General features: G+C 32.2%; 1 protein-coding gene across 6 annotated transcripts in view; it reads right to left on the reverse strand.

The window, feature by feature from the left end:
* Window positions 1-746: 746 nt before the first annotated feature.
* LOC148604299 (TBC1 domain family member 1-like) overlaps window positions 747-16,656 on the reverse strand; it is a 48,542-nt gene continuing 32,632 nt past the window's right edge. For 3 of the 6 annotated variants that reach the window (XM_088550673.1, XM_088550677.1, XM_088550678.1), the window contains exons 10-20: window positions 14,034-14,200; window positions 13,484-13,612; window positions 12,643-12,657; window positions 12,053-12,097; window positions 8,240-8,395; window positions 7,674-7,829; window positions 6,938-7,089; window positions 6,379-6,471; window positions 5,815-5,974; window positions 5,246-5,415; window positions 747-4,372 (exon numbers count right to left, since the gene is read on the reverse strand). In XM_088550673.1, coding sequence (XP_088406799.1) covers window positions 3,893-4,372; window positions 5,246-5,415; window positions 5,815-5,974; window positions 6,379-6,471; window positions 6,938-7,089; window positions 7,674-7,829; window positions 8,240-8,395; window positions 12,053-12,097; window positions 12,643-12,657; window positions 13,484-13,612; window positions 14,034-14,200 — 1,723 coding nt within the window. In that variant the 3' untranslated portion in view covers window positions 747-3,892. Of the gene's footprint in view, window positions 4,373-5,245; window positions 5,416-5,814; window positions 5,975-6,378; window positions 6,472-6,937; window positions 7,090-7,673; window positions 7,830-8,239; window positions 8,396-8,943; window positions 8,974-12,052; window positions 12,098-12,642; window positions 12,658-13,483; window positions 13,613-14,033; window positions 14,201-16,656 lie in introns of all 6 variants that reach the window. The other 3 variants (XM_088550674.1, XM_088550675.1, XM_088550676.1) reach the window with 3 other exon arrangements.

Genomic DNA, 16,656 nt, shown 5'->3' on the forward strand with positions numbered 1-16,656 from the left:
AGATGTGGGAGAGTAGCCAATCAATAAAACATTCTGAATTGAATAGGTTTATTAAGGTTGTTTACATTGATTTATTTTTATATGACCACTAATTTTTTCGGTCATATATTGGTATGGCACTGTTGGTGTTGTCCATGTCATCGTCCATAGACATTTGGTTTTGGTACAATAAATTGAGTATTGGTTAATTTTTATAAAATTTTTAACCAAGTTTCAAACCACAAAAGGAAGGTTGGTATTTTTTGGACTTTGTGGCCCCTACTGTTTCAAAAAAGAGGCCAAAAAGGGATAATAGGTGTTTTATTAAAACCCATGTAGAATGTTTTCCAGGTATCAGGGGTCATAGGGGCCACACCTGAAAAATCTATTTTTTGATGATTTATTATTGAATTTAAAATTTTGTGCAACATAGTGTCCAAACCATTTGCTGAGTCCATAATAAATTGTAAGTCCTTATGCTTAAGTCTCTCATAAAAACAATATTGCATCCATACTTGCCCTAACTGGTCAGGGTTGCTTGTGAAAATACATTGGGTTTACATATAGCATCTTGTACCTTTAAACCACAGGCAAATCTTTTTGACATCTACCCTCACCATACCTTTCATTCGAGCTGTAGACCATGTAATTTATGTTGATTATGTTTTATGAAAGAAACCTTTCAAAATTGAAATAAAAGGTCTCTGACATATACATAGGAAACAGACTTACAGTTAATCTGTCAACTAAATAATAAACACTAACACTGCTATTTTAATATGTTATTCCATAATCAGCTATAGACAACAAAGTAATCAATTTCTATCACCTCACTGTGACCATACATGCATACAAAATAAAAATTGTTGACAAAAATAAAACAAAGAAATGCTTCTTAACACAATAATAATTATTGCAACCTAAAACAGAACTACTGAGCTCAGCTCTAGCACTAGTAAACATTACAACATCCTGTCCTATTTATTAATCTTGTCTGTAGCCTAGTATTGAGTGGCTATACATTAATATATAGATTCAGCCCATTTCAATTGCAATTTCAGTTTTGGAGTTCGCATGTGTATGCATACATCAGTTGTAGCAGTATACCTATAAAATTCAAAATTCTAGCTTGAATACAATAGCTTGGCAAAATCAACCAGTATACAGGTATCACTAGCCATTGAGTTATTTATCAATGATGTACTGTAAAATGGTAAAGAAGCACTAAAGAATTCCCCAAAAATGCAGTGCTTTCATGGAATCGAAGTATAACTGTTAAGAAGTAATGCTCAAAGAGATGTTAAGACTACTAATCATATATTTTTCTTGTAATATATTCAGCACATTTCCTATACTATAATCATCATACAATAGTCTGTCTATACCATGTGTACCATGGCCACAAGACATTAGCATGAAAGACTTACTCCATGATTGGTAAATATATTAACAGGTTAGTGTTTGCTTCCTCTAATGACAACAAATTGAGCCATATTATAAAGTGGGAAAAACTTGAATTTCTACTGTTAACATTCAGCATTTTCAGGAGTTAAATACAAATGAAATTCAATTATCTCATCTTGCTCATACCATATGCAAAAATTAAAAAAATTAGACTGCTACAAATTAATACCTTCATTCTGCTGGGGGGGGGGGTGAAACAAGAGGCTCCTAGGATCCTGAATCGCTCACTTTGTTCATTTTTTGCCTTTCGTGGGCAATAACTCTTAACAAGGAGTTGTCTAACAACTTTGATCCCTTCAAGACTTTCAGTACCAAATTTAGTTCTGATTGGTCAAGTAATGTCACAGGAGAAAATGTTTGAAAAAAATAACATTGAAAATAGCAAAAATACATTGAAAAAGGGCAGGTGAGCTTAAAAAAAAAACATCTTGTACTTCCAAGAAAAACACACTTTTCATAACAAGAGTCATGAAATATACAAACTTTATATTTGTTCAATGGCAACTAAACATAAAATGCTTTTGTTGGATCTAAAGACATAATAAAAGTTAGATATTTATATTCATTAGTAAAACCTGTATTGGATATTTCAAAAAATTACAAAACATAAAACTTTTCCAACATCTACATGTACTGCATTGAATTTGACATAGGCAAATTATCAAAATTGTTCAATGGAAAAAAGCGTTTACTCACTGAAAGGAAAGTAAATTAACAGGCTATTTTTGCATCTTGAAGATATATCTCCCAGATGACTCTGGTTTCATGAGAACTATTACTTACATGTACGCTAATCATTATAACAAAATGCACAGCATAGTAATCTCAGTTTGGTTAAAATAAAAATTAACCATCTCAAAGTAAATGTAAAACATCACATTAGGGAAACCCTCTTTAAATAATGGGATTGTTAAAGTTATCATAACTGGCAAAAAAAAAATGTTTCAAGCTCATGTAAAAGAAAGAATGTAACATACAATTATTACAACTTATATTAAAGCGTTTACACCTCCATGATATGAATAAGATGAGATCATATGAGAGGTAATCTATATAATGAACGAGACATTAAGAATCTAAAGTACCCGAGAGTGCAATACAGAGAAATCTAAAAAATTCAAGGGTCAGACTCAAAGTCAAAAACAAGTCTCTAACAAGCTAAACAAGATACAACTATATTCTTGTCCCCTTCAAACGAGAAGTTGAAATATTTCACTTGGGACAATGGTGAATTTCAATGGTCTAGGAATAGGTCCTTATATGTTTGAAATATTTACATACTCCAAAGTTTTTTAAACCCTTACACAATTTTGTTCATACATTTTCACTTAACTCAGTGATAAGGAATAAATTTTGAAAATTTCTGGTTATTAACAAAAACCTAATAAGCCTTTCTTTCTATTCTTTCAAGATTTTAATGTAATATTTCAAGCTGATATTTGATATAAGAGTGGAAGTAATACTGTTCATGGGGTACCAATTTATATGTTTTTCGTCGTGGGTAGGAAAACCCATGAAATTTGGTTCCCAATGAAAAGGAGATTTCCATTGATATATACGGAAAATCTGAAACCCATAAATACAAAAAATCAACAAACTTGTGTTTCTTCCCTTACCCATAAAAATTGGTATCCACGAATTAAAGTACTTTTCAACTCCATGAAATATGTCATGGACTTATATTAAATTTCAGCACATCGTATACCATAACAGGGTAAAACAAACATGTGTATTCTGGTCATATTTGTCCTGAGTTAATCTGTGGTATATTTGTATATGAAGTAGATTTTCTTCTATGACACTAGAAAAATAATACTATTTGAGATCAGATGATGCAATTTCTCAAAATGCTGGAAATTTGAAAGTCCAATGTACTTAAAAAACTAAAGTATCAACAATGTCTTTATAAAAGAAGTTTTCTCAAACTTTATTTGGAAGACTTAACTTTTCCTTTACTTAACTGAATATGTGAAACAAAGATATTCAATCGTATACATGTACATAAAAACAAACAATACCACTATCTAAAGTACATGTAATTTTCCTAACTTACAAACATGACCTTTGAAATGTAAAATGAAACATGTGCAAACAGGTTGGAAAACAGAGACAGTTTTTCAAAACAGTTGGTTCATTATATTAATATGGTTTATTAAAGGTTCAGGCTGGTTCCACTGGAACTATTTAGTGAGTAATCAATAAATCAATTAACAATATGTTAAAATTCATATTCATCCATACATACACGTATTTACTCCCAATTTAATTTATTCATACTAATCATTCAAGTGTACACACTGGAAAGGTAAGGATAAATATCCTATAAAACAGACAGACAGACATGAATAATGATGAACATTACTAAATCTCTTGTTTAAAACAAGGTTACAATCTCAAAGTAAAACAAAAATTTTGGCAACTGTATCACAACTACAAAGCTAAAATAACACTACTCTGGAGTATGAGTTAGTGGAGAACTTTTACTCCTGGTGGCAGGATAAAGTGTCCTTGGTCCAAGACGCAGGTTCTTAGGTTGATGTATAGGAGATGATTGTAAACTTGGAGACAAGGGAGGTAATAATATATCAAGTTTCTGAAACTGTTCCTCAGGAATCAATTGTCTCAGTTTCATAATAGCATTTAACAAAGCCTTTCGTTCTATTTCCAATGTTTTTATGTGAGATTTTAGTTTAGTTTCACTTGTCTGAAGGTTATGTATAGTTATATCTAGACTGTGTTGGTGACTGTTCATATTTTGAAGTTTCTCTAAAAGTTCGTTGTTTTGTTGTTTTAATCGTTGATTCGATTCCTCAACTTTTTTAAGTTTGTCTGTTTCACCAGCAGCTGGAGAGTATATCATTTCCTCTCGCAGAACATGGTATTCAACTTCATATGCTTGTAGTTGTTTGGAAATATCTAATTCAAATACCTGTAATACAGATTCAACAAATTTCTAAATGAAGGAACATTGAACTACATGAAATTTGGAAATAAAATAATTACTTTTTTTTTTAAATCAAAAGGGAGCTCACAACAGAAAAAAAAAAACAATCAACAATGTTTCAAGAAAATGGGTGAATTTGATTTATTGAGGGAACAATTGATTGACAATAGTATAACATAATAAATCCTGTCCAGAAAGATTGATTGATTGACTGTTGCTGCCCAAGCAGCAATATTTCAGCTATATCTGGGCGATGAACATGAAATGAACATGAATGATGATGAAATGAAAAATGAAATGGGACACAAGGATTATAGGGTCAACGAATTTTAAATGGGTAGGCAATTTAATCTCCTGTGGTGGAGCACAAAGGTTCCTACTCCGACATAATACCACAGCAGGGTTCTTTAATGTGCAGAGAACAGGGCATCTTTCCCAACACATTGTCTAGAAAGACAGCCATATTAAAAGATTTGTTTTGAAATAAACCTCATCTAGCAAATTTCCAATTGATTTGAAGACCATATTCAATTGATTACTGTGAAAATACTATTGGGGTACCAATTTTCGTGGGTGAGCCAGACAAAAGATTCCCAACAAAAAGGAGATTCTCATTGATGTTTATACTGAAATCTTCAAAACCATGAATTCAAGAATCCACAAAATTCTGAATCTTCCCTAATCCAGGAAAATTGGTATCCACGAATTAAAGTACTTTCACAGTATTAACATATTTTTCCTCTACACTACCAAACAGGATCTTTTAACATTAGAACGCATTTTGTTCTTTTCTTTTTGCGGTATTCAAGTCCTCAGATTTAATCCATTTACTAAGACCCTTCATATTTGTTCACTGACCTGATTAATTATTCTTTCCATTTGAATAATCCCTAACTCTGGTAAGGTCGTCTTGATAAATTCTACTATAGATTCAAAGGAATTGCACTGTAAAATTAATTCTTTATGGTTGCCTAGCAACAAAAGTCCTACTTTGAGTATCACATCTGCACCCTGTGTTAGAATGAGATCTGGAAAAGAAAATTAATACAAATTATTCATTTAATTCTAAAAAAAAAACTTAAAGGAACAAATACAACCACAACACACGTGTAATGGGTAAATTAATTGCCATATCACTGCACAACTTGTCAAAACAGATATTTCTGATAATAAGCACATCTTCATATAGTGATATAACATTATAAGACGTTTCCTGTGAATCGAATTAATAATACAGGAGGAAATGCAGAGAAGGTCATATTGCCATTTGTTGCATGGACTTTCATTCCTTTTTGCCTATTGAGTTTTTGCCGATCAGTTGGGTAATTCTTTTATTACCCTTTATCACACGAACAGACAAAGCTACATGTTTATTAAAGGTAGATATAGAAAAATCAGTTTTCAAAGCAAAATATAAAGTAACTTACCAAAAACCCTAGCAACAAATCCAAGAGGATATTGGGAAGCAAACAATGTAAGGAACCATGGAGTGGAGTATAGGTTTGGAGCTATCTCATGTTCCTCAAAATGGTCATGTAGTTCCCTATAATTGTCATGGATCAGTCTCATCAGCTGGTATAACTGGATCTACAAGTATCAATAATACTCCATGCATTATTCTGATATCTGCTACTATTTGTATTAGTTCATTTAGAAGATTCTACTGACACTGACACTGTCTTATGTGGAAGACTTTAAGAGCAAATTTTTTTAAGTAAAAATTCAACAATGTTTTGGGGGGATTTTTCACTGAAAATATAGTAATTTCAATCAAAAACCATCTACAAACCTTAATTTTTTATGTGGGAAATGCTAAATTTTCCCTTGATTTTCTGGGAATCTCCCAGTAATAGCATCATACTTGGATGAAACTGTTTTCCCAGACCTACCTACCTGTAATGGCATCATACTTGGATGAAACTGTTTTCTCAGACCTACCTACCTGTAATGGCATCATGCTTGGATGAAACTGTTTTCTCAGACCTACCTACCTGTAATGGCATCATGCTTGGATGAAACTGTTTTCTCAGACCAAGGTTGAACATCATGTGCCTCAGAGTTTCAAAGGCTGACACCTCATCCATCTGATGAAAACAATGAGATAACATTAACAGTTGGTCACAATACAATTAAAATTGAACAAATCGTCATTTACATTCAACAAAAATAAAGATTAAATGCACAATTCACAATGCCTCCAAACTGAAATTAGGAATGCAATTAAATTCATTAATTGTTCAAGTGATTAAAGTTATTGGGAAATGTTAGCTAAATGCCTTTTCATGCTCAATTTAACTTCCATTTTTTCAAACCTGAATAACTTCCCTAAGCAAACCCTGACTTACTGGTCAAGTTCAATAAATTACTATTATGATTATAAGTACTTAAAAATCATACTGTGACTTTCAATTTGAGAACAAGCAAGTTGGAGATTTTTTATTTTAGTCAGTAAGGAAATGTCTTCAATTAAATCTCAGTATTTGATCATCAACAAGGAACATGGATTTAATTCAATGTCAATAAAATAATAAAACACCAAAATTTACTTACATGCATAAGAAGAATGCCTGCAATAAAACTAAGTCCCTGACAGTAGCCCACTTCTCTGTCTAGAAGACTATAGGCCTTAAGTAGATTGTAAAGGGCCAACTGGCCTGGTCCAAGTTGTGTGGAAAAATATTTGTGCTCTGGGAATGTTCTGCCTGTAATGTAAGGAAATAATACCTTCAGGAACTTCAAGATTAATACGAAAGCAACATCACTAAATTTGAAGTAATAAATCTCAAATTCAAATTTTGTTTTATAATGGAGTACCACTTAATGTAAATTTACAAATTTTATTTGTATCAAACCACTTCATGGCACACTTTCATACAGACAATACATTTTCAAGTTTCCAAATGAATTTCCTCATCTTTTTTTAAAAGATCACTAAAGCATTCATACCTGTGGAAACCCAACCCTTACTAAATTTACAATATATAATAATTAGACATCATCTGCGATCCCTCTTATGCCAGTTTTATTTCATTTGGAATGTGGATAAACTAAACATTTGACTTAACTGAATAAATACGTCATTTCTAAAAAAAGGTTTGGGTAAGACAGGTTTCATTGTATTAGAAAAAATAAGGTGACAAGGATATAATTTACTTTATAAACATTGAACAGCATATTTATTCAATCAAATTTATCTAAAAAGTCATCAACATGACTTTAAAGAAGAATGCACAATCAGTGTTCATAAATTTTGATATATTTAATTTACAAATAAATGAATAATTACCTAAGTCAATAAGTATATTGTGTTGATATTCTGTGAGATCCTTTAACAGGTCGTTATATTCTCGGGACGGAGACATGTTATTTTTAGCTGGATAGTGTAACTGGTGTTGTTCTACCATCAGCCACCATATATCACCTCGTAAATGTTTAGGTAAACCTGAAAATAAGTGATAGGCTAAATTCAGGAAAGTAGAAAATGGCTGTTATTCAAGGGATATTTAAATACAAAAACTGATGAGAATATAGTTACATAAGCTGTATAGAATCTTACTGAATGTTTCCTATATAAGTTAAAATATCTATACTACTAAATAATCAGAGTTTAATTTGGGTTTCAATCTCATAAATTCACATATTACTGATAATATTGTGAGGTTGCAACTGAAGTGTAAGAACATAATGGATGATCTTCTTCTTTGAGGTTTTGAAAAAAAAACCAGTTCTAATTTTATACAATTGGCAACAATGTAGTCATTTCAATTTTTTTATTATTTAACAAGGCCCCACAACATCACTTACAAATGGCATTATCTCATGAATATATGTGTCAAGTTTTAAATTCCATACCTTTTTTAACACATTCTAACACAATCTGAGGACTAAACCTGGTATCTCTATCCTCTTCTGTTAACATCTCTTCCCATTGTAACGTGACTTCCTTTAGACATGGAGTTATCTCCTCATAATCTAACTCCGGTTTTGGTTGAGATTCATGCTGACGAGCTGGAAAGGTAAATAAGATTTGTAACTATTGTAATCCTCTAAATATCCATCTGCTTTTGATTTTAATGAAATTATGTCATCCTTAATTCTGTAGCCATTAAATGCTTATCAAGCATTCACTACCATTTATATGGTTAAATGAGTGAAAGTCATCAGATCTGGAGAAGAAAAAAATCTTCCTGAAGAGGAAATAAGCTGCAGTTTAATTGAGGTTATGAGTTGTGGACAACCAAGGCAAGTAGCAAATATTAGCAAAAGTTGATAAAGGTAAATTTAGATAATGTTTTTTCTATTGCTTAGCATTAAATTGTCTTTTCATAACTATAATTTGTTAGTGAGTTCAATTTCATGTTATATAAATTCGAAAATAAATTATGTGCAAAGTCTATTAGACATTTACAGACTCAGGATTAATTTGAGAAAAGTTTGGATAACTCCAGAGGTATTACTGTGCATAAAGGTTTAGAAATGCAATTAATGTAGAGACTTGTATGAAATAGCACTTCACTGCAGGGGTGACAGAAAAAGGGAGAGGGGTTATCACTAACCTATTGAACCATCATCTAAGTACAGATAAACTGAAATCAATGGAAAGAATGTCACATGGTATATTTTCAAGGTAAAATGTCATGATCACTTTCAAAAGTAATTCATCACGAAGACCACACCAAACCATTCCATTATTCCTTAGACATGATCAAAAGAATAATGAGTAAGCTGGTAATATTTAAATTCTTTTAATTTCAATAAGCAAATAAGGATGTGAAACATAGCAAATGCATTACATGCACTGTAATAATTTTGAAATAATATTTCATAATAGGGAGACCTTTGTAAATATCTAACTTTGAAAAGTCAACTACTTTTAGGAAAACAGGAACTGGAGTGGAAAAATAGAAAAGATTTCAAGAGCCTGAATCCCTCATCTGGGTTTTATTTGTTTGTATGAACCATCTGTAATTAAAACAAAATTCTACCTGAGAATTAAAGCAGTGAAAGAACAGTAACTCCCAAAAGCCATGTCACTACAATCTTAAGAAAAAAATGTAGCTCTTACGATAAAACATACTTTATTTGCTCAAATGCAAAATATATTTGAAACAAGTTGAACTAACTCACAAGGATATCTTCTAGAAATCTGCAGAATTTACCAGTTTACATTTTGATCCAGTATACCAGCAATCACTTTTTGAGTTTATTAACCTTAGAAAGTGTGTGAATTAATTGTATTGCTATCTGTGAAACCAAAAAGCAAAAAATCATCAATTTTGACAATAAAAGGCTTCCAGGGGCCTGAATTGCTCACCCAATTACATTTTTGCCTTTCAAGGACAAAAACTCCAACAAGGAGTTGTCCTACAATTTTCAGTCAATAAAGACTTTGATAGGACTTATCATAAGGATAGTTTCATCAATTAAAAGCTTCTTTCTATCAATTAAAGTTTTCAAGATATTGGCTGAAAACTGCTAAAAACATCATTTTTCGTCTTTCAAGGGCAAAACCTCTAATAATGAGTTGACCAACAACTTTGGTCCCAGCAGACTTTTGTGGGCCTTATAATGAAGACCATTTCCATAATTGAAAGGATTTGGCTAAACCTAACGGTTTTGGAGATGTATGAGAAAAACTTCTGACTGTCCCCTTTGTTCTATTTTTAGTAACAGCAGCAATGTTGAAATTTCGACAGATCAAAATTCACACATCATCTCTATCATCACCCTAAAGAATATTTAAAGTTTGGTCCTTATTGGTTAGGTAGTGTCAGAGGAGAAGATTTTGAAAGAAATAACATTAAAAATAGCAAAAAAAACATCGAAAAAGGGCAATAACTCCAACATGGCTTAGGTCTCACTAGCCACTTCCGGGTCAAATGGCCCCCCTATGTAGTACCAAAAACACACTGAACCTAGACATATGCATTGTTAGTGCATTATTTGTGTGTATTATAATTAAAAGTAGTCAAAATGAAGCTGAGAATGTGTACTTTAAAATCATATATGTAATTAACTACAAAAGTGTATGAATATTGTTTACATGTGTGAGTAATTTGCTTCCATGCTATCAGTTAGCAGAACAGGTAAAAATGTGGATTTTCAGTATTATTTATTCAAGTAAATTTTGTGAAGAATTTCTACTATCATCGTACCATTAGCATAATGATTTTGGAAGTCTTATTTTCCATGCTTCGCAACGGTATGCAACTTTAAGATGTCATTTGTCCTGGGAATTCACAGTGAGACTTTGAAAATTACTTTTTTAACATGTAAAATAATGGAAACGTTAGAAGTGGTTAGTGAGACCTTAATTGATTTAAACGAAAATTGGACCACATATAGATCTTATCATGCTGAAAACTTTTAACTATCTCAGAATTTGGCTAAACCTAACAGTTTGGAGATATATGTGAAAAACTACTGTCTGACCCCTATGTTCTATTTTTAGTAATGGCTGCCATATTTCTCAACGAATCAAAAATCCCCACTTCAGTTCCATGCAGGATACCCTAAGGAACATTCAGACCAAGTTTGGTTCCTAATTCCATTTGGTCAAGTAGTGTCAGAGGAGAAGAGTTTTGAAAAACTGTTCGGCCAGGTTAGCTAAAAAAGTGTATAAACTAAAATTTTGATAAATTTTAGAAAACAAGAGGCTCCCAAGAGCCTGAAATGCTCACCTGGTTAAATTTTGTCTTTCAATGGCAATAAATTTAACAAGAAGTTGTCTAACAATTTTGACTCAAGAAGACTTTGGTAGGACTTATCATAAGACTTATCATAAGGACCATTACATGGCTTAACAGATTAAATGAAAATTTGACCACAGATTGATCTCATCATGCTGAACACTTTTACCCTAAGTCAGAATTTGGCTAAACCTAATGGTTTTGGAGATAAATGCAAAAAACTACATTATGACCCCTTTTGTTCTATTTTTAGTAATGACTGCCATGTTTTTTGATGGATGAAATCTAAACAAAAAATTTATATTTTGTACAAGATATACCAAGAAACATTCATACAAAGTTTACTTCCAATTGGTCAAGTAGGGTCAGAGGAGACGATTTTTGAAAGAATTAACCTTAAAAATAGCAACAACAAAAAAGCATCAAAAAAGGGAAATAACTCCTAAATGGCTTGACAGATAAAAATGAAAATTTGACCACAGATAGATCTCATCATGCTGAACACTTTTACCTAGCCAAGAATATGGCTAAACCTAACAGTTTTGGAGATATATGTAAAAAAACTACAGTCTGACCCCTATCTTTTAATTTTAGTAATGGTGGCCGTGTATTTTGACAGATCAAAAATCTAAAAACTACTTTTGTGCAAAGTTCCATATAATTCTGCTCAGCAGTTTCAGAGAAGATTTTTTAAAAATTGTTAACAGACAACGACAATGACGACCGACGGACGATGACAACAAACCCCAAGTGATGGCAACAGCTCACATGGCCCTTGACCAGGTGAGCTAAAAAGTGTGATAAACTTCAATTTTTTTCCAGACTGACTGACGGACGAAAGGACAGAGTGCCAATTTAAAGTCCACTTCCGCTAAAGCCAGTAGAGGACTAAAATTGCGACCAAAATATGTGGAATAGCATAAATTTTTCTAGGCCAAAAACCATGCAAAGTGATTGTTTAATTGTTTGTCCTTACCTGGGAATATGACAGTAGATCTCACCCCATGGAGAATAAAGAGTCCTACGTCAGATTGTAAATAGATAATCGTGAAGTACAGAGTATTTGTGAGTTATTTCATTAATAGTCTACATCTAAACAATGCAGAATGACTCGTAAGCAATACATGAGTGTATCAAAAATATATTCAAATCAAATTTAATTGTTAATTGTACCAGTATTTATTTTGACACAGTTTGTTGTTAGAATTATAAGTTGGTACAATTAATAATATTTGACCATAAATTCTTATCAGTTTAAGAAAATAAGATTATTTAGTAAAAGTTAGTGCAAAGAAAGTATAATCTAAGTATTAAGAAATATTGAACCCAAAATACCACCGTGAAAAAGATAAAAATTGAGATCCTATACCAAATGAAGATACTGTCAATTAAGGAAGATATTAAAACAATGCGATTCAATTCATTAATTTTCATAATTCTGAGAATACTTGCATAATATTGAATCACTTCCTTAAGTGTTTTCCAGAATTTATTATATGTATATTTTTCTTAAATTGACAGTAATCTACATAAAAATATGCAGAACTATGGAAACAAAATTCATACCATTTGTACATCCACCTAGTAACATTGTAGATATTATAAATATTAAGTCATTTTAAGTGGTTTAATATATCTATAGTCTATAGGAAAACTGACACATGAGGAAATATATGAAGCACTTTTAAAGGCTATGGCAAGAATTCATCTGGTTCTAAAGCTCTTCAAAATATCATGTTAAAGATCATTGAAAATTCAAAAAAATATGTGCAATGGCCAATTAAAAAAATATTCTGCACTGTCAGTCATCTCCACATGACAATACTTGGAATAATGAAGTGTGGCCAGGACTTTGACATAGAAACTCTGGAAAATAGAAAATAAAATTTGAGAGATTTTGGGACTGAAAAAAATCATTTGAACTTTGCCTCAATGCATCATGATAATCAAAAGAGGAACACCACCAAATTCATTGCCAGATAATTGCCATATCTTGTTGGAAGAAATATCAATTTCCTTAGTTTTTTCCAATTTTACATTCATGGTTTCAGATGTACTTTTAAGAGTGAAAGGTCCAGGACTCAAGCAAGGTGCCCATCTGGAAAAGCTTAAGTCCATATTAAAGTGTCATTAACAAGGGCTGAATATCTAGAACTCATGTGAATGATATTTTAAAGGTAAAAATTGAGGGTCCTCAACCTCAAACCACCACTAATTTGAACCCCTCTACATCAATATAACATTTATTGCAATGCATAGAATTACCTACCTACCTTTTGTTAGCCCAGAACCACATTAGTAGGATAAGCCCCAACCATATCTCATCAACTCATTAATTCATGCACACCAAAAAACCTAATCATATTTATAGAATTTACATGATAAATAATATGAATTGAGAAAATACCTTTTAAATCCTGCTTCTCTTTTTCCATCCTTATAAGTAGCATGGTTTGTAGGATAGATTTCTTCCACAGGGCCCGAATCTCTTCTGATGTCCTCCTGGTTTTAGGTTCTTCCTTTTCTTCAGGAGATTCTACCATGAAAACAAAACATTGTTCTTGAGAGATCATGAATTTAACACAGTAACACAAATGTGGAGATAACTTCACATATTTTAAAACAGGGAAATATTGATTGCCTTAATTATATAATATAAGTTTCCTATTTTCTAGGTGCTTTATTTCAAATGCCATTTCCTCATTTACATACTTACCTACATATCATTATTAGCAGTAAAACAAAATATCTTTAACTCATTTACATTAAATTTAGGTCTTTTATTTTTAACTTTATATAAATTGAAGTAAGTCTTTTTATAATGACAAATTTAACACCTATTTTCGTTTTGTTTTACCTATGCAATACACTACTAATTCAAATCATTCATGACAATTCATTAGAGTCAAGACTCTACTACTACTTTTATCACTTAACCACCTGTATGTTGTCCATACCTTTCACTCGTGTTGGGGTTCTAGAGGGGGTAACTACTCTGTTGAAGATTGCTTGTCGCCACGACCCTCTTCTTGTAGGAGTGTAGTTCACTGAAGATTCATCAAGTATATCATCAGGTATAGGTGTTGTTTTTTTATTGCTGGAGTTATTGCCAATTAAAAGGAACCTATCAAAGAAAGATTGTTGTTCTAAGTTTTAACTTCAGTTTTCTTATTTAACAGGGCATGCAAATTCCAATTTTGTGTTTCCCGGAGAAAGTGAAATTTTCAACTGGACAATTCTTATGTGATCAGTCCTTCCCGTCAGGAAAGCTCTATTTTTAAGGATAAATTGTATGCTTCTCAATGAAGTTTTTTGGGTTGTACCTTCATATTGATTAGTTGTAACCACATGATAAATACATTTCAGCAATTCATATCAGTTCCTAAGTGTTGTAAATTTATCAAAGGTGGCCGGCGTACCCCAACCCTCATAGCAAGATCAGCCTGCACACAGGGATAGAATTTATACAGAAATATGTAATGCATTTAAAACTGAGATACATCAGGTTTTAGCAAACAAATATTTTTTTTCTAATGAATCAATAAAATTTGAATATTTATAGAATCTTACAGAATGGCTTATTGTAATTTTGACTTTTGAAGAAAATTTAAATATGGACCTTCTCAAATTTCCTTATCATTTAACTGATATAAAAAATCAAAGTACTCATGTACTGCATCAATTTATACCGATCCTTTGAATGTTTAAGCCTCAGACAATCGTTGAATTTCAAAAATAGGGTATAAAAGAAAAGTTCGGGGAACGATTTCAAACGTATCTTAACACAAGTTTATTGTTGTAAATGGTTACTATCATATTGAATACTTAGTTTTATTATTAAATTAATCATTCTGATTACGAAGGACATTAAAAAAAAAAACGCACACACCAAAATTCACGATCCATCATTGCAGTGCACCAGTTTGCGTTATATTCAGGTTTGATGTCAGTTTACATGAAACACCTTGATAAATAAACACGAACTCTTTGACATAGTGCATGTTGTAATTGAAATACAAAGCATAATACCACCATTTCATGTCCCCATTACTTTCTATGTTAAATTCAGCTATTTATAAGGCTCATAGCAAATTTTACATGAGTACAGATGGTGCTGGAAGGTTTCATTATGATGGGCACCCTTTATTTTCACTATCATAAAAATATCAACATACCTTTCAGAATTATTTTACCATACACTTAGAAAAGATCTGAAGTTTTAAGACTACTTCTGATTCATTCAGCTGTCAGATGATACTAAGTTTTTATATCTCTACTTAACTATGAGAAAAATGAGATGTAATCTTAGGACTACTTCATGTCATTTCGAACTTCTTTCTTATATGTGCAGAATGGTTCCTGAAACAAGGGTATTATACCTCTAACTACTAGTTGGCCTTTCCCAGTCAGTAAATTTTCAAGTCGAAATTCATTTTATCGACCTCCAGGTTGAATCTGTCTGTCAAAGTGTAATCAAGGGAACCAAGATTCTAGCAGAAAATAAAAGAATGCCATCCAGGGACAAATATCAGAAATGGAAAACAAGACACACCAAAATGATACATACAAAGCAAAAAAAGTAAATGAGCAACTAGGACTCCACTAAAAGCAGGGAGTATGGACCAGATGAACCGGTAGGGTAAGCGTCCTCTGCTTTTCCAGAGACAACCACCGAGTTGCTCATAAAAAGTCAAGTCCAAGGTAGACATAAGAGGATGGAAAACTATGACACGTTGGTTGAACAAATCTGTTTTCATCATGCAGATCATTCATCATTGAAATAAACATGTCCTAATGTACATGTCCCTCTCAACTAGCTAAATTTCTCAGTTGCTATGCTTTATAGCCCTAGTGCTACAAGTTATCGCATAGACACCTATGTGTCATGTAAAAGCGCTTAGTTTCTCGGCACCTACTTCCAGAGACACATACATTAGAATGATTATTTCAAAAAGCAATATCACTAGACCACAGACTGACATAATTTCTGAAAAATGCATTTTTGAAATTCCTATGCCATCGTCTAAGCAAAGTTTTATATTTAATTGTCATCTCCGGGCTTCTGATGTCACGAGGCGGTAACCGTAATAAAAATATACAATACAATGAGTGATACATCAGGATGGTTTCGGGGGTTATACGACCCTTTTGTAAAAAGATTGGCAAAAACGAGCGACACATAATAGCCTGGAACAGGACGTGTATTCCCTGCCTGGAACCTCTTTAATTATACAAGTTTCTTGATCGGAACCACTGCCACATTTTTGTGTATGGATCCGCCAAGGCTTGCATGAAATATCTGAAGATAGCTCTTCCAATTGGTACTCAGCATACCTCTTTATATTTCATTTCTATGAACAATGACTATTTATAATCTCGCAGGGTTTTCATTTCTAGTTAAACATCAAAAGGTTATGCGTCAACAAAGATTTATATATTTAACACCTTGGCATCTTTAACCAAGAATAATGCATTTATAAGCAATTTGAATATGTCTACAGTGAACGATTGGTTTATTTGGTTAAACAGGTACTGATAAGAGGTTAGATGTCAACTACTTTCAATTGAATCATTGTCAAT

Source organism: Perna viridis, chromosome 10 (genome assembly GCF_037379345.1).
Source record: "Perna viridis isolate PV_CMFRI_1.1 ecotype Kerala chromosome 10, ASM3737934v1, whole genome shotgun sequence".
NCBI classification, from domain to species: domain Eukaryota; kingdom Metazoa; phylum Mollusca; class Bivalvia; order Mytilida; family Mytilidae; genus Perna; species Perna viridis.